We start from the raw sequence: 21,965 nt of genomic DNA, 5'->3' as shown, positions 1-21,965 counted from the left end.
CGCCTAATCCATAAACGTAATGCAATGAATTTATCACTTCACAATTACAGGCCTATTTCGCTCGCTTGCGTTTCATGTAATCTCCTTGAGCACATTATAGCATCTCAAATCATACAGTACCTTGTAAATTCTAAGCTCATCTTTTCTAATCAGCACGGGTTTCAACGTGGACGTTCCTGCGAATCGCAGCTGTTTGAGTTGGTCACCATTCTGTTCATTCGATCATCCCATTGATGCCATATTTATTGATTTCGCTAAAGCCCTCGATCGCGTTCCTCACTTCCGCCTAATCCATAAACGTAATGCAATGAATTTATCACTTCACAATTACAGGCCTATTTCGCTCACTTGCGTTTCATGTAATCTCCTTGAGCACATTATAGCATCTCAAATCATACAGTACCTTGTAAATTCTAAGCTCATCTTTTCTAATCAGCACGGGTTTCAACGTGGACGTTCCTGCGAATCGCAGCTGTTTGAGTTGGTCACCATTCTGTTCATTCGACTCATCCCATTGATGCCATATTTATTGATTTCGCTAAAGCCCTCGATCGCGTTCCTCACTTCCGCCTAATCCATAAACGTAATGCAATGAATTTATCACTTCACAATTACAGGCCTATTTCGCTCACTTGCGTTTCATGTAATCTCCTTGAGCACATTATAGCATCTCAAATCATACAGTACCTTGTAAATTCTAAGCTCATCTTTTCTAATCAGCACGGGTTTCAACGTGGACGTTCCTGCGAATCGCAGCTTTTTGAGTTGGTCACTGATCTTCATCATTCTGTTCATTCGACTCATCCCATTGATGCCATATTTATTGATTTCGCTAAAGCCTTCGATCGCGTTCCTCACTTCCGCCTAATCCATAAACTTAATGCAATGAATTTATCCCCTGGGGTCATTGACTGGATCAAGGAATTTTTAACTGATCGCTCTCAATCTGTCATCATTAACAAAAATGCCTCTGCTCCTGTCTCAGTGAAATCGGGTGTACCTCAGGGTTCCGTCTTACGACCGATTCTTTTTCTCATGTACATAAATGACCTACATTATAACATTGCCTCTAGTATTCGTTTGTTTGCAGACGATTGTGTCATTTACCGTCTCATTAAAAGCCCTCGTGACCACATTATCTTACAGGATGACTTAAACGTTATTTCTGACTGGTGTACAACCTGGCTAATGCAAGTAAATACTGACAAAACTAAAGCTCAAACGTTTACTAAAAGGCGACGAGTTGTCCTTCATACCTATTTCATTGGAAACGATGCCATTGAACATGTATCATCCATTAAATACCTAGGAGTACATTTATCTTCTCACCTTACTTGGAATACTCACATTGAACACATTATCAACAAGGCCGCTAGAACATTAGGCTTTCTAAAACGCACTCTCTATCAAGCTAATGAAAAAACGAAACTCCTAGCCTATACAACACTTGTCCGGTCTCAGCTTGAATATGCATCCATCATTTGGCATCCTCATCAAGCTTACTTAGCAAACTCCATTGAATCTCTACAGAGTAAAGCAGCCAGGTTTATTGCCCACGATTATTCCTACCCAACTAGCGTAAACAGTATCAAGCAACGATTTAATTTACTGCCCCTTGAGACTAGGCGACGAAATGCCCGCCTATCTTTCATGCACAAACTATATCATGGTTCATCAGACTTTCGAAAAACGTTCCTTCTCCCTGCCCCCCACATATCTGCTCGCGTTGACCATCCATTTAAAATCAACCCCGTACATGCGCGCACAAATCTGTTTAAATATTCACCACTGCTACTTGCTATTTCACAATGGAACAGTTTGCCAGCAGATGTCGCTACCATATCTGACCATAGTTCATTGCTCAAGGCTTTGGAGGGAATTTAATGTTAAACTGACTTAACTTTATTAATAATATTTTGCAATGCTCATTACTTTTTTTCCTTAATGTGTAGTGCTGTTTCATTTCTTGTTCATTTCAGCGTACTGCTTGGTATTAAGCGCGCGCATACCTCGTTTCTTCAGAGCATGTAAAACTGCTTAGGTCATATAACTACTGTATAAAAAAAAGGAAAAATAGCGACCTGAATGAATTGTTCTTTTTTTCCTTTCTTTTCCTCCTCTCTGATCCTTAAGTGCAATTGTTACTTATGGGCCTGTTATAACCAACTTTGTTCATGTGACTCCTCCCCCCCTATGTAATGCCTGAAAGGGCCTTTAGGGTATATAAATAAATAAATAAATAAATAAATAAATAAATAAATAAATAAATAAATAAATAAATAAATAAATAAATAAATAAATAAATAAATAAATAAATAAATAAATAAATAAATAAATAAACTTCATCTGCAGCGCCTCGAGGATACCATCTAACCATCGCGTTTGCTGCCTACTCCTTCTCCGGCGACCCTCAGCCTTTCCGAACATCAAATCTTTATCCAGCGACTCCTCTCTTCTCATCAGATGGCCAAAGTAGCTGAGCTTAACTTTAGAATTTGACCCTCCAATGAGCAGTCGGGGTTTATGGTCGACATAATCGACTGATTTGATCTTCTAGCCGTCCAAGGAACTCTCAAGAGTCTCCGCCAGCACCAAAATTCAAACGCGTCAATTCTTCGGCGGTCAGCCTTCTTCACAGTCCAACCCTCGCATCCATTCATCACAACTTGAAAAACCATAGCACGAGTTATACAGATCTTGGTTGGCAGACTAATGTCTCTGCTCTTTACTAGGCGGTCAAGGCTAACCATGGCTCTCTTTCCCAGAAGCAGGCGTCTCCTAATGTCATGGCTGCAGTCTCCTTCCGTGGTAATCTTGGAGCCCAAGAAGAGAAAATCTGTCACAGCTTCCACTTCTTGTCCCTTGATGCTCCAGGACATGATAGGGCATGACCCATGATCTTTGTCTTTTTAATGTTCAGTTTAAGCCCAAACTTCTCACTCTCTTCTTGTGCGCGCATGGATCACTGCCTTGTCGTGGCGGAGGGGCTTGCGAAACTCGATGAAGTCGTGAGCTCTGCTGTGTAGGGCCACCCAAGATAGACAGGTCACGGCAGAGAGTTCTGACAAAATGTGATTCACTGGAGAAGGTAATGGTAACCCACTCCAGTATTTCCTGCCAAGAAAACCCTATGGCCAGTCACAATCGCGTTAATGATATGGCGCCCGAAGATGAGCCCCCCAGGTTGGAAAGCGTCCAACATGTTACTGGGGATGAACAAAGGGCAATTCCTAGTAGCTCCAGGACGAATGAAGCGGCTGGGCTAAAGCTAAAAGGACGCTCAGTTGTGGATGTGTTGGGAAGTGACCGGAAAGTCCGATGTTGCTAGGAGATATATCACATAGCAACATGGAATGTAAGATCTATGACGCATGGTAAACTGGATGTCGTCAAGCGAGAAATGGACAGATTGAATATTGATGTCTTGGGTATCAGCGAGGTCAAGTGGACCGGAATGCGAGAATTTAACTCCGGCGACCATTATGTCTTTTATTGTGGGCATGAATCCAAGAGAAGGAATGGGGTCGCTCTCATAGTAAACAGAAGAATGGGCAAAGCAGTGCTAGGGTACAACCCCCAAAACGACCGAATGATTTCACTTCGGATCTAAGGTCACCCTTTCAACATAACAGTTATCCAAGTCTATGCACCGACCACTACGCTGAAGAAACTGACGTTGAGAGATTTTATGCGGACCTGCAATGCCTTTTAGACCGCACTTCATCATCATCATCAGACGTCGTTTTTCTCATAGGAGACGGAAATGATAAGGTCGTTAGTGAAGAAATATCCGGAATTACAGGCAAATTCGGTCTTGGTGAGCCAAATGAAGCTGGGTGGGTAGAGGCTAGTAGAGTTTTGTCAAGAAAACAACCTTACCATAGCGAATACTCATTTTCAACAGCACAAGAGGCGCCTGTACACATGGACTTCACCGGACGGTCTGTACAGGAATCAGATCGATTATATTCTTTGCCAAGAGATGGAGAAACGCTCTACAAGCAGTAAAAAGAAGGCCTGGGGCCGATTGTGGAACCGATCATCAGCTTCTTGTTGCCAAAATTAAGCTTCGATTGAGGAAAACGCAGAAAACTAGAAGGCCTTTCAGGTATGATCTGGATCAAATTCGATCAGAATATGCTGTGGAAGGGAGGAATCGATTTCAGGAATTAGATCTAGAAGACAGAGAGCTTGAAGAGATGTGGACTGATGTTCGTGATATAATACAAGAAGTTGCTACTAAGGTAGTTCCAAAGCAAAAGAGATGCAAGAAAGCAAACTGGTTATCTGAAGAGGCTTTGACAATAGCTGAGGAAAGGAGGATGGCAAAAGTTCTGGGGGAAAGAGAAAGATACAAGGTTCTCAATGCGGATTTTCAGAGAATAACAAGGAGAAATAAGAATGCCTTCCTGAACATACTGTACCAAGCAGTTGAGGACAACAGCCAATTAAGGAACACAAGAGCTCTGTATAAGACAATCAAAGATATCAAAAGAAGCTTCTGTGCTAAACTGGGCGTGATAAAGGACGAACGAGGCAAGGTCCTCACTGAAACCTCAGAGATAGAGAAGAGGGGGCAGGAATACACAGAAGAACTGTACAAGAAGGGTCGGATGTGCAAACCCAACATACGACGGTTGTGATTACTGATCTCGAGCCGGGCATCCTGAAGAGTGAAGAATGGGCCTTAGCCAGCCTTGCTAAGAACAAAGCTAGCGGAATTGATGGCATTCCAGCTGAGTTGCTTCAAAACCTCAACCATGACGCTGTTAAAAATCTGCATACATTATGTCGCAAGATTTGGACAATCCTGCAGTGGCCACAGGATTGGAGGAGGTCAGTTTACATCCCCATTCCAAAGAAAGGCAGTGCCAAAGATTGTTCCTACTACCGCACGATCGCGGTTATTTCGCATGCTAGCAAGGTGATGTTGAAAATCCTCCAAGGTAGGCTGCAGCAGTATGTGGATCAGGAGCTTCCGTACGTGCAAGCTGGGTTTTGCAAGGGCAGAGGAACTAGAGACCAGATTGCCAACCCTCGCTGGATCATGGAAAAAGCAAGAGAGTTCCAGAAACCCATCTACTTCTGCTTTATTGATTATGTGAAAGCGTTTGACTGCGTAGATGACAGCAGATTGTGGCAAGCTCTCCAAGAGATGGGAGTTCCAAATCACCTCATCTGTCTCTTCAGCGACCTGTATGAAGGGCAAGAGGCCACAGTCAGAACTGGGCATGGTCTTACTGATTGCTTTCCGATTGAGAAAGGAGTGAGACAAGGCTGCATACTGTCGCCCTGCCTATTTAACCTATATGCAGAGTGCGTCACGAGGAAGGCTGGTTTGGACGAGTCTTCAGCTGGAGTGAAGATTGCTGGAAAACGTAACAACCTTAGATATGCGGATGAATCAATGAGTAGCATCATATATACACAGTGAGAGAATTGTTGAGCATATTACGAAAGAAAAAAAAGAACGGTAGATAGAGAGAAAAAAAACAACAACAACAAACAACTGACATAGATTATTGTAATATAGAAACGTACATAAAATAAACAACCATTCCAGGCGCAACAAGTGCGTGGTACTGAAAACACAGGCTAGAAATACAGAATAATACAATAAAGAAATAGAATTGAACACGGGACAGTAAGATTCGAATATAAAGTTTAAAGTTGAAATATAAGTAAGAAACGGATAAAAAGTAGTTCAAGATACAGACAGCATTGAACAGGAGAAAAAGCAAAAAGTGAAGTAAATACAATATTTTAGGTTAGAAAGTGGGAGGTATATGTGATAAAGTACTATTTAGAATACAACGCTACGAACATCCAATATAAATGAACAGAGCGCGTTTTGGAAGATGTGAAGGGTGAAATAATAATAATAATAATAATAATAATAATAATAATAATAATAATAATAATAATAATAATAATAATAATAATAATAATAATAATAATAATAATAATAATAATAATAATAATAATAATAATAATAATGCCCCGCCGGGGTGGCGCAGTGGTTACGGCGCTCGACTACTGTTCCCAAGGACGCGGGATCGAATCCCGGCCTCGGCGGCCGCTTTTCGATGGAGGCGAAAAGCAAGGCGCCCGTGTGCTGTGCGATGTCAGTGCACGTTAAAGAACCCCAGGTGGTCGAAATTTCCGGAGTCCTCCACTACGGCGTCTCTCATAGCCTGAGTCGCTTTGGGACGTTAAACCCCACAAAGCAACCAACTAACCAATAATAATAATAATAATAATAATAATAATAATAATAATAATAATAATAATAATAATAATAATAATAATAATAATAATAATAATAATAATAATAATAATAATAATAATAATAATAATCAATCAATCAATCAATCTTTATTTAATGTGCGCAGGAACAACCATGTGGTCTTCGTGCTGCAGCACAAAAAAAAGAAACAAAAATGAAAATGCACAAACATGTTTTCACACACAGAGAGAACACAAAAGAAGAAATAAATAATACATGAAATGAAACTGAGACGAAAAGTATCACGGAAAGTTATCAATCAATGAGTAGCATCACTTATATACACAGTGAGAGAATTTTTGAGCACATCAGGAAAGAAAAAAAAAAGAACGGTAGATAGAAGAGAAAAAAAAACAACAACAAATAACTGACATTGATTATAGTAATATAGAAATATACATAAAATAAACAACCATTCCAGGCGCAACAAGCGCATGGTACTTAAAACACAGGCTAGAAATACAGAATAATACAATAAAGACGTAGAATTGAACAAGGGAAAGTAAGATTCGAATATAAAGTTTAAAGTTGAAATATAAGTAAGAAACGGATAAAAAGTAGTTCAAGATACAGACAGCATTGAACAGCCGGAGAAAAAGCAAAAAGTGAAGTAAATACAATATTAAGGCTAGAAAGTGGGAGTTATATGTGGTAAAGTACTATTTAGAATACAACGCTATGAACATCCTATGTAAATGAACAGAGCGAGTTTTGGAAGATGTCAAGGTGAAGACAAAAAGAGTTAAATAACCACTGCATCCTGTCCAGAGGGGAGTGGGAATGAAGAGGAGAAACCAGAAATGGTCTGAATTCCCTCATGCTCGTTCGCGGAACGCGCAGTAGGATGTACTCAAAGAGCTGAGGGCACATAATATGGCCATGAAGGAGTTTCTACAGAAATATGATATCAAGTCTGATACGACGGCAGTGAAGAGAAGGAAGATTCAGTTGGGCGCTCCTGGTGGAGCGAGAGGGGGAAGTTGCGCAAGGAAAGCGATAATGAAATATCCGTAAAAAAGTTTTTTTTGTACTCCGTCAACCTTGTCCAAGTTCGATTTGCAAGTGCCATTCCAAACAACCGACGCATACTCTAAGAGCGGCAAGCATATGGACAGGTACAGTTTTAGGAACGGAAGTGGAGTATGGAACTCTCTCGAAAGTCTGCAAGCGAATCCGAGTGTGCGCATAGCCCGCTGAGCAATGCGTTTAGTGTGAGAGGAGAAGCTGAGGGTGCGGTCAAAAAGTACACCAAGGTCATTAATTTCATCAACCCTGTCCAACAGCACAGAATTCACAGAATAATGGTAGAGAAAGCTGTGTGTTTTACGAGTAAATGAGACAACCCTAATTTTGGAAGAATTGAGGGTAAGTCAATTCTTCGCACAGCAATCAGAAAAAGCAGATATCTGCGATTGCAACAACAAGCAATCTTGAAAAGAATGTATGACCTTGAATATTTTTATATCATCACCATAAAAAAGAAACTACGAGTTCTTGATGACGGAGGAAACATCATTAATAAAAACGGAGAAGAGAAACGGGCCTAGCACAGAACTTTGAGGATCTCCATTGGTTGCAGGGTAAACGAAAGAGGTCTGTCCATTGACACTGACAAAGCAGGAGCGATCAAGGAGATAGTTGCGTAGGAGGGCTACGATTGAGACTTCAACGCCAGATAGTAGAAGTTTTTCAAGAAGTAGTGAGTGAGTAACAACGTCGAAAGCTTTGCTCATATCACAGTACACAGTGTCAACCTGACCCCTCTGAAGGACTGCTGCAGAGGCATACGTCATAAACGTGACTAGGTTGGTAGAAGTAGAGCGACCCGACATGAAGCCATGTTGATTCGGTAATATGATATGTTTGAGATGGAAAGAAAGTACGTTGTGCAAAGCTAATTCGAAAAGCTTAGAGGTTGCACATAGAAGAGAAATCGGACGATAATTGGAAACATCAGATTTGTTTCCAGACTTGAAGACAGGAAACACGCGTGCCATGTTCCACACGCGAGGAAAGGCAGCATTTTTTAAACAGTTATTAAATATGGCAGTACTGGTACGAAGATATAACTGAAGGCTTTTATTATGGCGGCTGGAATGCCATCAGGTCCAGGAGACAAAGATGGTCTCAGACGCTTAAGACTCTCAGTTATCAACTCCTCGTCAAAGAGAATGGAATTAGATAGTGCACCAGATGGGAGGCAAACGGAATCACAATGTGGATGTTTGTAAACGGATGAAAAATGTTGGGCAAAACTGTCGGCAACATCCCGAATTTCCGAACCCTGAGAGTCAACTAAGCTGATACTTATACCGGATTTAATGGAACGCTTGCGAACGTAACGCCAGAACTGACTAGGACGATTTTAGGCACTCCTCTCTAAAGACTCAAGGTAGGAGTCGTAGTCCCGCTTGTATAAGCGTTTGCAAAGAAAACGCACACGGCGATACTCAATAATAATAATAATAATAATAATAATAATAATAATAATAATAATAATAATAATAATAATAATAATAATAATAATAATAATAATAATAATAATAATAATAATAATAATAATAATAATAATAATAATAATAATAATAATAATAATAATAATAATAATAATAATAATAATACTAATAATAATACTAATAATAATAATAATAATAATAATAATAATAATAATAATAATAATAATAATAATAATAATAATAATAATAATAATAATGGCTTTATTTGTGTCCCATAAGGAATATAAGACACCAGCGACAAATATATGTTTGTTTCCTGCTTATGTGATGACTGTTTAGTCATGTAAAGGGCATTCGCGCATTTTTGGAGGCTCATTGATCTTATCAGGGGTGAAGTGGATGCAGCTAGCACGGGACCGGGTTAATTGGAGCAATATGTAAGAGGCAATTGCCCCGCAGTGGGTATAGTCCGGCTGTTGCTGCTGCTGCTGATGATGATGATGACCTAATAATGGATACAATGTTTTTGTACATAATAGCAGATGTTATGAGTACTATTAGTGAGATGGTCAGGATAGTCATAGCTTCGTGGCTACTTATATACAGGCCACAAAGAGTCAAACAAGGGTTGTCAAAAACTTTAGAGGACATAGTATTCTGTCTATCTCCCTCTCTAGGATGGGCGAAAAATAGTACACAGCAAAGTCGCAGTGACTTTGCAGTTGCAAGTGGGCGTTTGTGTTGCTGTGTACCGTTTATTCTCCTCTCCCGCTAGGTTCACGCTGTTTGTGTCGTATGAGCAACTAACGGAATCAACATATTTTAACTCAGTAAAGTTGAGCAAGTAATTGTCGCCGGGTAGGCACTGAATGCAGTATTTATTATACAAACAAATAAAGGGTGCGACAATTGTTTGGCCTATAATCCTTCCACATTGTTCTTTCAGATAAACGTTTTGGCAGAGAAAAACAAAAATAGGTGAATAGCGGCTTCAGCGACTAACAGGCGTAGTTAGCGCGCTGTTCGTTGCTTTCACGAGGTCATCGCGGTGTCCTTAAGTACGCTCAGGTAGTTCACCCACAAAATGTATGTCTGTGTATGTGTAAAAATTGCAGATGCTTTTTTTTTCTTTTCAGGCCAGACGACATCAGGGTGTACAACTGCACCAGCAGCAACTTTGAGCCTCGTACGTGGGATGAAGTGGCTAGTCAACTGCGGAGGATCCTAGCAAAGTACCCTCTGCCTAACCCGATTGCCTACCCAAGTTTTTGGATTACCGACTGCGAGCTGTTGCACTGCCTTCTGCTTTTATGCCTGCGGTACCTGCCAGCGCGCACAGCGGACTTGGTCTTGCAGCTTAGAGGCAGACAGCCCCGGTTGGTTCTGCTTTTTTTTGTCGAAATCTGCTTCTATTCTCAAACTGTACTTGGAACTTTACTGTATGCGCTCTTATTCGCTGTCAGTGAAACGTGTTCAGCTCTTTTGGTCAGCGCTGCTCGACTTAGGCTTTTAGTTGCGCGCGTAGAATATCTAAAACTTAATCAGAGCTCTTGGCGTGGCTATCCCATTCCTTTGTTTTTCCTGACGGTACGAGAGGAATGTCAGTTTAAACATGAATATTTAGCAATATAAAGTCAGTATGGTTTAAATCGCTGTTGGATTGAAAACAGTGAGATAACTTTCATTCCGATACCTGTACTGTAATGCTTAATCGAGGTCCGCCTAACAGTCCAAAAATATTCCCCAAAATGTGGAAGGAGGTAAATAAATAGCTCAGCCTTAAAGCTCGAAAGCTGAAGAAAACTAGAGGGGGACACTTAGGTTTCGCTTTAGAGGGTATGGCGCGACAGCGTTAACTGGTCCCTCTCGCGGCTCTCTATTGGATGCTTAGTCACGCACATGTACATACTATCTTGCAACGAACTTAAGTACCCATACCTTAATTCATGTTTCATACAGCAAACGCTGTATGTGACCAGAAGAGCAAAAACGTATTGTTGACTATCGGGCACCTGGTTCCAACGAAATGGAAAATGTCCAAAATGATTTGAAAGAATTGGACAACATGAAGCTGAGTGATTGCTCCCTGCTTGAAGTATAATTGCCATTGATGTGTGTGACATCAATAGGGCAACGTGAATCAGTCAAGGAACCGAAGGCCCAATGCTAATGCACACCCTCCGCATCACAGCATTTATCACCCGAGATTGGTTTCGTCGACGTAGTGCCCCCACATACCGAAACTTAGGCATACAAAACGGTTTTATTTTCTTCTTCGCTTTGGCTCCTTTTCTTGAAAATAGTATTAGTACTAGAATTATATTATCAGCTGAAATCTGCATTCAAAATCGCTAGACATGGCACTGCATGTTAAGGTGCATAAGGTGTACAGGAAAGCGGTAGATGAGAATGTCATTTAACACAGTCGCCCAAACCCACTCCTATATTTCAGTACTTCCCGTGACTTGACATTGTGGCTCAAGGCGAAAAGCGAAAAAGTACATTCGATTTTCGTTTTTTTCTTTTTCCTTCTTTACGTCTTTACAGGTTCGTAGCAATTTACGAGAAAGTTCGCAAGGGCATCGAAGCAGTACAGGTCTTTACGACCAAAAGCTGGATCTTCCGGTCGAGAAATGTTGAAAGACTGATGGACGACCTCTCTGCCGCAGATAAACAGGTGCACTTACCACTATTCATATAACTAATTCAGGTGAACATTGAAGATAACAACAGTCTGTATTGGCTTGCTACCCTGCCTCGGTTGCTCCGGTTGCATTTTTCGGCAGCTACGAACTGATACTGGCATCTAGAGTAGTTCGGGCGGAGGATGAGAGATCGTGGTACGTTACATGGCTTCGCTTGCTGACTAATATCGCTAGGTACCTTCGTGCTGAAATACATGCGGTCAGAACAATAAAAATGTGGTCCATAAATTACCAGTTTGGTGCTTATTCGTGGTCACATTACCCTTGAAATTATTTGATGAATGGTTGTTTTACTGTGCCTGAGTATGGGGAGCTTTATTGAAGCGATGCATGCTGGGTAGTCTGTCATGATGTTGTCGTTGGCAGCAGATGACGCAGCACGGCGCTGCCACTGAGCCTCGCTTTATATGATAAACCTGGAACGGAGGATACAAGAAAATAACCTAGGTTATAACCTGTCATATAGATTAGGTGGAAAGGCGGTAGAGCAGCACCTCCCCGGTTTGATGTATGCAGACGATATTGTGCTGCTAGCTGAGAGTCTGGAGGAATTGCAAACTCTATAAGTATTGCGGAGACGAAGGGGACGCTCTAGACTTCAGTTTTAGCGCAGTTAAGTCTGGTCTGATGATCTTCAACGGCTCAACTGATCAGGGTCTTAAAATACAAAGCTAAGAAATACCCAGAGTAGCAGAATATAAATATATCGGAGTATGGGTAAACGAAGGATAGGCATACATTGGAAAGCATGAGCAATCACTTTAGGCCAAAGGGCGAAGAAATTCCGGGATAATGAAGCATAGTGCATTGTGGAGATACAACAGGTATGGAGTAGGAAGATGAGGAGGAAAGGCAGGGAGGTTAACCGGTAAAATAACTGGTTTGCTACCCTGCACTGGGGGAGAGGGGTAGACTCGCAGTTATTAACTTCTCGTCAAAGAGAAATGATTTATATGGTGCACCAGATGGGATGCATACGGAATCGCACTGTGGAGGTTTGTATACAGAGGAAAAATGTTGGGCAAAACTGCCGGCAACATCCCGAATTTCCAATCCCTGAGAGTCAACTAAGCTGATACTGGAATCCGATTTAATGGAACGCTTGCGAACGTACCACCAGAACTGACTAGGACGATTAGTGGCACTCCTCTCTAAAGATTCAAGATAAGAGTTATGGTCCCACTTGTATAAGCGTTTGCAAAGAGAACGCAAGCGGCGAAACGCATCTGCCCAATTGTGAAACTCGGGGCGTTTCGCTTTACGATGAGCCCATTCTTTAAGTTTTAACGCCGTTCTCAGTTCTCTGGAAAACCAGAAAGGAAACTTCCTATGAGTAGGAGTATGCAGAGGTATGTACTGATGCATACCATCAAGACTGACTAATTGAAAACTTTATTTAGTACATGGGAGTTCTTGGAGCTGTGGGTGGTCCGCCTGTTCCGGCAGCCCAGTGGCCTGCGCCGCAGCGTGGGCTCTGCGAACCAGTCCTCGTTGTTGGTCGGGGTCCTCGCTGTGCAGAATGGCCTCCCACTGCTCCAAATTGGGATTAGGAAGTTTATCTATAAAGGGATTTAATTGGCATGCCCACACCATGTGAAAAGTCGTAGCTATTTCTCCACAGTGTGGGCACTCTGGTGTGTAAAGTGAGGGGTACCATTGGTGGAGTTTAATTGGTGTAACGAGAGTGTCTGTCTGTAGCCGCCGGAGGGTGTGCTCTTCTGCCTTGTCTAGAGTTTTGTGAGGTGTGGGGTATGTCTGTCTGGCCTGTCTGTAGGCCTGTAGGAGTTCAGCAAAGGTAATTATAGGCTGTGTGATATGTTCCTCATCGGCTAAGGGGGGATCCCGGTGTAAGAGAGCTCGGGCGTGCCGGTGGGCGGCGTCATTCCCTCCTGTGTGTTCCGTGTGTCCCGGAAACCATATGATTGAGGCCCGATTAGGGGGGTGTTTTGCTAATAGTGTCAGACATGATTGATGGATGAGTCCGCTGGTAATATTCCTGCACGAATTTTGGGAGTCGGTGAGTACAATAGCGTTTGTGTTGGTAGCCAGCGCTAGTGCAATGGCTGCCTCCTCAGCATGAGTGAGGTTGGATGTGCGGACTGATGCGCAGTTGACTAATTTGCCCTCGGGATTCGTTATGGCGATGATCATCCGCCCTTGGAATGAACCGGCTGCATCCACATAGAGCGTGTCCGGGTGGCCATCCCATTTCTTGTGAAGGCTTTCAGCTCTGGCGTTTCTTCGCTCCGTGTTAAATGTCGGATGCATGTTTTTGGGTATTTGATGGACATAGATGTTTTTGCGGATTGTAGAGGAAGTTCCGTCCTTTGGTCCACTGAGTAGGGTACTTTGAGGTGTATCTTGTTAAGAAGGATTTGGCCTGTTTGAGTGATGGCTAGGCGGTTGAGCTGTGACAGTCGTTGCACCTCCCAGATTTCTTGGATTGTGTTGTGGATGCCGAGAGACATGAGGCGCGATGTTGATGTGGTCTTCGGCAGACCCAGTGCCGTTTTATAGGCCGCCCGTATTAGTGACTCTAGCTTTGCGATTTCTTGCGAGGTGAGGTGGAGGTAGGCAGTCCCGTACATTATTCGTGAGACAACAAAAGCTTGTACAAGGCGAATTGCGTCCCTTTCTTTTAAGCCGTGGTGCTTGTTGCAAATGCGGCTGAGCATCCTTGTTATCTGCTGCGTCGTTGTTGCGAGTTTTTTGACGGTCGTGGTGTTTTGGCGGCTTTGTGGTATGTACTGGCCAAGGATTTTAATTTCGGATGGCTTGGGGATTTCGTGTCGATCGATGCTGACTGAGATGTTTTGAGCTAGAGGTTGTCTTGGGTTCTTGAGTATGAGCAGTTCCGACTTTTCTAGGGCGCATTGTAGACCTAGAGATTTTGCGTTCTGGTGGACCACGTCGGCTGCAGCCTGAAGACGTTGTTCCACCTCTGCGTCGTTCCCAGTGCGGCACCAGATCGTAATGTCATTTGCGTATATGGCGTGTTGTATGCCTTCAATTTTCTGAAGCTGGGATGGTAGGTCCTTCATCGCCAGGTTGAATAGCAGGGGTTAAAGAACCGCCCCCTGTGGGGTTCCTCGCGGGCCAAGTGTGATGGGCTGTGATTGGAAGGATCCCAGATTGAGGATAGCCTGTCTCGATGTAAGGAAATCTTTGATGTAGTTGTAGGTCTTGGGACCGCAGTTGACATCTGCAAGGCCGCGCAGAATGCTGGAGTGGAAAATGCTTTCAAATGACCTTTTAAATCAAGTGCTAAAATGGCCCTGGTTTGGGTTTTTGGAGGTTTCTCGAGAAGGTCTTTGTATATGTATAGTAGAACGTCTTGCGTTGACAGATGCAAGACGTTGACAGATGACAGATGCAATGCGCCCTACCCTTATCCCTAACTGCTCCCTTTCCAAGTCTCTGAATACTTCCTCTAAACAAGCTGTGAATAGTACTGGGGAGGTTGTGTCTCCTTGCCTAACACCTCTCTTTATGGGAATTTTTTTTACTTTCTTTATGCAGAACTATGGTTGCTGTGCAGCCACTATATATATATATTCCAGCACTTTCACGTACGGCTCGTCTACCCCCTGATTTCGTAATGCCTGCATCACCACGGAGGTTTCAACTGAGTCAAAGTCTTTTTCGTAATCAATGAATGTTATGTATAAGGGTTGGTTATATTACCAGAATTTTTCTATCACCTGATTGATGGTATGGATATGATCGATAGTAGAGTACCGTTTCCGAAAACCTGTTTGATCCTTTGCTTGATTGCAGTCTAAGGTTGTCCTGAGTCTATTAGCGATTACCTTAGGGAATACCTTATACGTAACAGAGAGTAAGCTGATTGGTCTGTAATTTTTAAGGTCCTTAGAGTCCCCTTTCTTATGAATGAGGATAATGTTTGCATTCTTCCATGGTTCCGGTACCGTTGATAACACCAGGCATTGCGTATACAGGGTGGCCAGTTTCTCTAGCACGATATACCCCCCGTCCTTCAGCAAATCTGTAGTTACCTGATCCTCTTCAGGATGCAACACCCAATTTCGCCCGGTGTCGCCGCATGACCTTGAGCTCGTCTTTTTCTCCTTAAGCCGCTTATTGTGGATAAAGATATCTTCTTCACTAAGCCCCACTTCGTCTTCTCCTTAACTCCCGAGTTCACAGGGTGTCGTTGAATGACTGTAAAAGCCTCTCAAGGTCACATTAGGACTTATGAATATAGTGTTTTGCAGTAAAAAAGCAAAATCATTGTAGCGGACAGGATTTGAACTGGTCGCGTTCCAACCGGGCTTTCTCTGGTCCGGCACCCGATCGTTTTAACCATTGAGCCTCAGCGAACGGTACTTTCTTGCGTTGGTTCCAACCAAGTTTAGGCGGTGGTTATGCCTCTGTCTTTTCTATGTGCAGCTCTGCCTTCTCAGATATTCTGCGCGCTAAATCAGTGCTCTTCTCTATTGGCGCAGGTATTTGAAATCGACGTACGGAATATGGAATGGATCTCGTACTGTGACAATTACATGCTGGGTGTTCGCAAATATCTGCTGAAGACCAAAGATGTGGAAGTATTGCAGGCACGGAAGCAGTTAAAACGGTATGAGGAGGCATGAACTCGTCTTCTTTTACCTCACAAACTGCAAAACGGAAAACGTGTCCTGGCGAGTATTTTACTAGAAAAAAGAAATTGATTTTTTGTTTTAGTACACGTAATAGAGTCGGCAATCGCAGAAAAATGTCTATTTCTACTTTGTGAGGGAAATACTATCTTCTGGAGTATTTAGAGGAGGAGGGCTTGTGAGCAGAGTAAGGCGCCACATGTATTTTAGATCAGAATTTCGCAGTAAGCGCTTGTGCAAAATCAAGACATAGGAAATAATCACGAAGACACGTAAATGACACATTACAAACCACAGAAGATGGAGTCGTAATTGATTAATTTTATAAGTCTCATTCGATTGTGGCTTGCTCTGGCTGGCTGCTTCCTTGCTGAACTATGCCTGCATGTCTGACCACCTGCCTGGCCTCCTTCGTGCCTGCTGCTGGGCTGGCTCGCTTGATCACTTCCTGCCTTAGTGGGGTATGCGTGTTTGCATGTGTACTTGCTTGCCACTAACTTGACTTGATAGCTGTCTTCTGGCTAAATGTAATGAGTGGCTGGATACTTGCCTGTCTACCTACCACGTTAGCTAGCTGGGTTGTACGCCGCTACCCCAGGGGAGTCACTTCCGTTTTGGTGCCCCTCAGCTTTCAATATAGATTCTTTTATTGTTCCAATCTCAATGTGTGCACCTTCCCTAACTTCCAGGGGATGCTTGGGCTCCGTGCTAGTTGGTAGGTGGCTGTCTGCTTGTTTGGCTGTTTGGGAAGCTGGCTGGCTGGCTTGTTGCCTGCATGCTAGCTAGCGTTCATGCCAGCCTTCCGGCCTGGTTGATTGAACAACCAGCTGGCTAATTTCAGCTCTCTGGCTAGCTGTCTGCCTGCTTACCTGCCTACCGGGCTGTCATGATGGTGGGCCCAGTAGTTGGTTAGGAGGCTGACTGCATGCTTGTTTGCCCCTATCATTGGCAAGCTAGCTGGTTTGTCCAATGGTATGTTTGGCTGCCTGACTGGCTGCCTAGCTCGCTCACTGGTCAATTGGCTGGTCAAGTGGATGAATGGGTAGTTATTTTCCCGCGTGCCTGTCTTACCTTGTGGTTTGGCTGATTGGCTAAGTGCGGTAGTAGATGGTTTTCTGCCTGAGAAAGGATGGCTGTGGAAATAAAACGCCTCTGTGTGGAGCATAAGAAATAATCTAACTGTACTATAGGTAAAGCTGTAAATTCTACGCGTCTGCGTGGTTGCTTCGTTTTGCCTTGTTTATTTTGATATTTACAAGCGTTAATCTACATAACAGTGGCTTTCTGTTCTTTCCAGGCTCTACGCTGCACACATTTTCATCAACTGCGTTCTGGCCGTGGCTGGTATTGGTTTTCTGGTGGTGATGTGCATTAATTTCAGTGCGATCTAAGCAACGTGCAAGCTTTTCCGTTGATCGGCGAGAAATTATAAATTTTGTGGTCTGCGCTGCTATTCACGCACTAATTTATACTGCAAAATATTGAAATGTTGGGCTAGTTGGTATTCTGGCTGTACGGTCATTGTATTTAGTGCAAAAAACACGACAAAGGAAGACAAGCACGGGCGCTTGTCTCAACTATTTGATTAGAGAAAACACAGAAAATATGTTACGGGCCTGCACAGCGGCGATCGTGCAAGGTAGTTTTGAATTGAGGATTTCGATGGAGGTGAAAAGGAGAGGCGGCGATGTGCTGTGCAATGTCGGTGCACGTTTAAAATCCCCTGGGGGTCGAAATTAATCCGTATCCCTCCAGTACGGCACCTCTTTCTTTTCATTGCCATGTTCCTTTCTTCTCTTACGGCGTTCTGAAAGTATCCACGGAGAAGTGTGACAGATATTGGGCCTTTCTTTTTATATCACCAAACTTATGTTAAGGTAAAACTTCGTCAAAGCAGAGTGAGAAAGAAATTCCTGCTTAGCATTATCAAGAAGGTAAGGAGGCAGGTGAAAACTTTATTGATGAGCCTTAAAAAAATTGCCGCCACCGTCTGGAAGACATTGAAGTAACGATTGTTAGGTCATTTGTTTACTGCGAATTTATACAAATTAAATTAAAAGACTGGCACAAATGCTCAGTACGAAGTCAAATGTTTATTTTGCATACGATACACTCATATGCTAACGATTTAACATGGTAAGATGGGGTGCTTGAAAACAACTCATTTTAGAGGCCATCACCTTGGCAATACCGTCACATCGAGAGCCGCCACCTTGTATGCGGGATTCCGAAACTATGGGGCCATTTCGGCCCGTGAGGTCATATCCACGTGGTTCCACCTCCAATCGCTATACAGGATCACGACGTCATCATCCACATTCGAATTGAGCCGCCATCTTGGATTCCTCGGACTACGATTTTCTGCCAATCGAAGTCCAAATCAAGAAACGTGAGAAGTAAAAGCTGATGCTCTTAAAAGGGTTTGAAATCTTACGTTCTGGTTCTTGATCCGGGGTGGTGGCCAACAGCCCCTGACGTGCGGCGACTTTTTAAGTCCACTCTACCACCGCTTTTGTGAGGTCGGTTGGGAGCTGGAGACCGCGATCTCCGAACCATATGTCCGTGAGGTTCCAGCGAGATGGTGATTGCATGTATCCGCAGAGGTATAAAATGTGATTGAAGTTGGCTCTCGGAGCCTCAGAGAGAGAGAGAGAGAGAGAGAGAGAGAGAGAGCATTCGAGATTGTAATGGCCTGTGTGGATAGGGACTAACAGAGCAGGTGAAGGGAATGTTGCGAGCCTGGAGCAGTCTCCAGGTAGTTTTGTTCCTTCGAGAGGGAGATGGGTCGGAGGGGATTTAAGAGTTTTAGCTCGTGCAGTGGATCGGTATGTCATGGTAGGTGAAGTGCCGGCCCTTAGCGCTACCCTAGTCTATGGCGTGCGCTGCTTAAATGACGTGGTCTCCAGTAAGACGTGGCCGCTTTGTTTCGGGGGTTACCTGCGTGGGCTGGCAACCAAACTATTTAAATTGGTCTGGGCTCTGTGCAGCAAGAATTTAAAACTTTTCGGGTGGCGGAATGAACCTCTCCCTGTGCCAAATTCGCGATTGTGGTTTAAGAAGCATTCAGAATGAGTGTGGTAGCAGAGAAAGAAATGGCAAATGCTAATACTGCTTCCTCGTCCTTGAGTGAGGTTTTAGTCTTGATTGAGCGCTAGGCTATGTGTTTGAGGTCGTGCGATGCTCACTGATGGCGTAGGCCGAACTGTGGCTGCATTCTCGAGCGTCCACGTAGACCGCGTCTTTGTTGTTTGCATCAGCTTTTGTAAAGCCTTAGCACAAGCTTCGCGTCGGGCCTAGTTGTAAACTGGGTGTTTGTTTTTGGGCAGGGGGTGAACTCTGCGTTTCTCCCCAATATGTGTTGGGAAGGACGGGGGTAGTTGAGGGATGGACCTGTTGGCTAAATCTTTATCGAGGTTAGAATGTGTGTACCTTTATTTGTGCAGGAGAGTCTGCCTATCTGAGCTGTGCGGTGAGCTGCAGTTAGTTCTTGTTGTGTATGACGTACTACCTTGTGGAGGAGATGGGTGGTGGGAGCTCGTCGTGGAAGATTGAGAGCTGTCTTGAATGCCTACCATGTACCTCATCCTTCTTCGCCATTGTAAGCTAGAGACAGAAAAGGGAGTAAACCAGCCGAATATTCACGAACGCCTGCACCAGCCACCTCAGCTCGTGTTCCCGCATGCCTCGGTGTTTGTCGGCTATTCTTCTGATCAGTCGGATGGTTTGATGTAGAGTGATTGTTTGGACATGGCCTCCTTGTTGCGTCCATTGTTCTGTAAGTACATGCCTAGGATGAGTACCTTTTGCACCTCTGGTACTGGTAGACTATTGACCTCGACGTGTATCGAGGGGCTTTTTTCCTGTTGAGGTTAAGGGACGGCTTGGGTAGGAAGAGTTCAGACCTGACAGAAGAGCACGCGAGGCATATTTAGGCTGCCCATTCCACTACTACGTCCGTACCTGCTTGGAGGGTTTCTTTCGTGACTCAGACATTATCGGTGGTGGCCCATAAGGCAATGTCGTCTGCACAGGAGTGGCAGAGGATTGAAATGTACTCTAGCTTGCGAGCCATGGGATGACAATGATGCTGAAGAGTAGGGGAGATAGCACTGACCGCTCACGTTTCCCCTTTCTGCCCAGTGGGAAGGAGGGGGATTCCATAGCGCCTAGTTTTATTACCGCTCTACGATCTAGTAGGAAAGCTGCTATGTAGGTGCGTGTTCGAATCCCGACTTCTTGATTGTATAAGGCGTGTATTGTGTTCGATGTTGTCAAAGTCATTCAGTTCAGTTCAGTTCAGTCATTCAGTTGTGTCTTACTCTTCGTGACCCTATGGACCATATCACGCCACGCTTTCCGGTATCTCACTATCTTCCTAACATCACATAACTTCATCTGCAGCGCCTCGAGGATGCCATCTAACCGTCGCGTTCGCTGCCTACCCCTTCTCCGGTCACCCTCAACCTTTCCCAACATCAAATCTTTCTCAACGACTCCTCTCTTCTAATCAGATGTACAAAGTAGCTGAGCTTTACCTTTAGAATCCCCCCCCCCCCCCAATGAGCATTCAGGGTTTATGGTCGACAATATCGACTGATTTGATCTTCTGGCCGTCCAAGGAACTCCGAAGAGTCTCCGCCAGCACCACAATTCAAACGCGTCAATCCTTCGGCGGTCAGCCTTCTTCACAGTCCACCTCTCGCATCCAAACATCACAATTGGAAAGACCATAGCACGAGTTATACGGATCTAGATTGGCAGTGTAATGTCTCTGCTCTTTACTAGGCGGTCAAGGCTAGCAAGGCGGTCAAGGTCAAAGTCATGGTTCTCTTTCCCAGAAGCAGGCGTCTTCTAATTTCATGGCTGCAGTCTCCTTCCGGGGTCATCTTGGAGCCCAAGAAGAGAAATTCAGTCATTAGTGATGCCTAAAGCTAGCAGTGATTTCACGCGTTTGCGATGCCTGGGATTTAGGATATGTTCTGAGATTTGAAGCATTACGTCTTGTACGGATTGGTGGCCTCAGAATCAAATGTTCGTAGCATTTTGTTAGTAATCCTGTCTGCCCCTTGCTTGGACATTGCGCGAAGTTCAAACATTGCTACTCTAACTTCCCATGTTATGTCCGCGTTGTTATCGAAGAACTGGTGTGCAACAAAAACGATCATAAATAATTGGTCTACAGGAAAGGAAAGGCGCAGTATCTATCACACTTTTTGTAGACAGCTGCACCGCGCTGTAAGGGAAAGGAATAAGGTAGGAGTGAAACTGAAAGAGAGCAAAAGGCGCCGTAGTGGATGGCTGCGAATAATTTCGACCACCTGGGAATCTTTAAAAGAAGCTTAAATGCATAGCATATGAATGCTTCTTGTTTCGCTTCCATTGAAATACAGCCGCTGGCAGTTGAGATCGAACCCGGGTACTTCGGAACAGTACTCTGGCATTAATCACTGCGCCTTCGCGGCGACAAACAAACAATACTGACCTGGTTTTTGGAATAAAAGGAAGCTGTCTTGACGTTTCATGAGCCCTTATTTGCTAATTTTGGGTGAATATTGTCAATCAAAGGGAACGAGGTGTAAAAGTGATGCAGGCATTGCAGTGTTGAACAAGGTTTGGCCTGACATTTATCTGCATCAATTGTATACTCCCTGCGTAGATACTTTGCGCAACGCCTAGTGCATTGTACGCAGGATTTGGCACACAACAAAAGGATCTCATAGCGGGCAGCTGTCGCACAGCCAAGAAAGGATTTTCATGCTTTCTCTGGCAGTCCGGCTTTTTCTTAAGTAATGTGCGAGCCTAAATGGCCGCGCTTTGGGGGAGGGGAGGGGAGAGGGGTGAGCAATATATAGCATAGCTGAATAATCGAGGAATAAGAAAAAAGGTGATCTCGGAAAAAGTC

General features: G+C 43.8%; 2 protein-coding genes across 2 annotated transcripts in view; both read left to right on the top strand.

The window, feature by feature from the left end:
* The window catches only part of LOC146190222 (putative fatty acyl-CoA reductase CG5065), a 33,934-nt gene extending 15,217 nt beyond the window's left edge, over positions 1-18,717 (top strand). Inside the window, exons 9-12 of the mRNA XM_084599748.1 lie at positions 9,879-10,118; positions 11,290-11,419; positions 15,914-16,041; positions 17,361-18,717. Of these exons, the coding sequence (XP_084455874.1) occupies positions 9,879-10,118; positions 11,290-11,419; positions 15,914-16,041; positions 17,361-17,454 (592 nt within the window). The 3' untranslated portion in view covers positions 17,455-18,717. The remainder of the gene's footprint in view (positions 1-9,878; positions 10,119-11,289; positions 11,420-15,913; positions 16,042-17,360) is intronic.
* Positions 1,189-1,884, top strand: LOC146190223 (uncharacterized). Its single transcript, XM_084602977.1, has one exon. It carries the CDS (start codon positions 1,189-1,191, stop codon positions 1,882-1,884), a length of 696 nt encoding a protein of 231 aa, XP_084459103.1.
* Positions 18,718-21,965: the final 3,248 nt, after the last annotated feature.

The sequence above is a fragment of the Amblyomma maculatum genome, chromosome 4 (assembly GCF_055883805.1).
Source record: "Amblyomma maculatum isolate TAMU_Amacu chromosome 4, ASM5588380v1, whole genome shotgun sequence".
In the NCBI taxonomy this organism is placed as follows: Eukaryota; Metazoa; Arthropoda; class Arachnida; order Ixodida; family Ixodidae; genus Amblyomma; species Amblyomma maculatum.
This window is presented reverse-complemented; position numbering and strand designations above follow the sequence as displayed.

Excerpts from the sequence above, each read along its gene's own strand:
- LOC146190223 (XM_084602977.1), top strand. The coding sequence starts at position 1,189 with ATGCAAGTAAATACTGACAAAACTAAAGCTCAAACGTTTACTAAAAGG.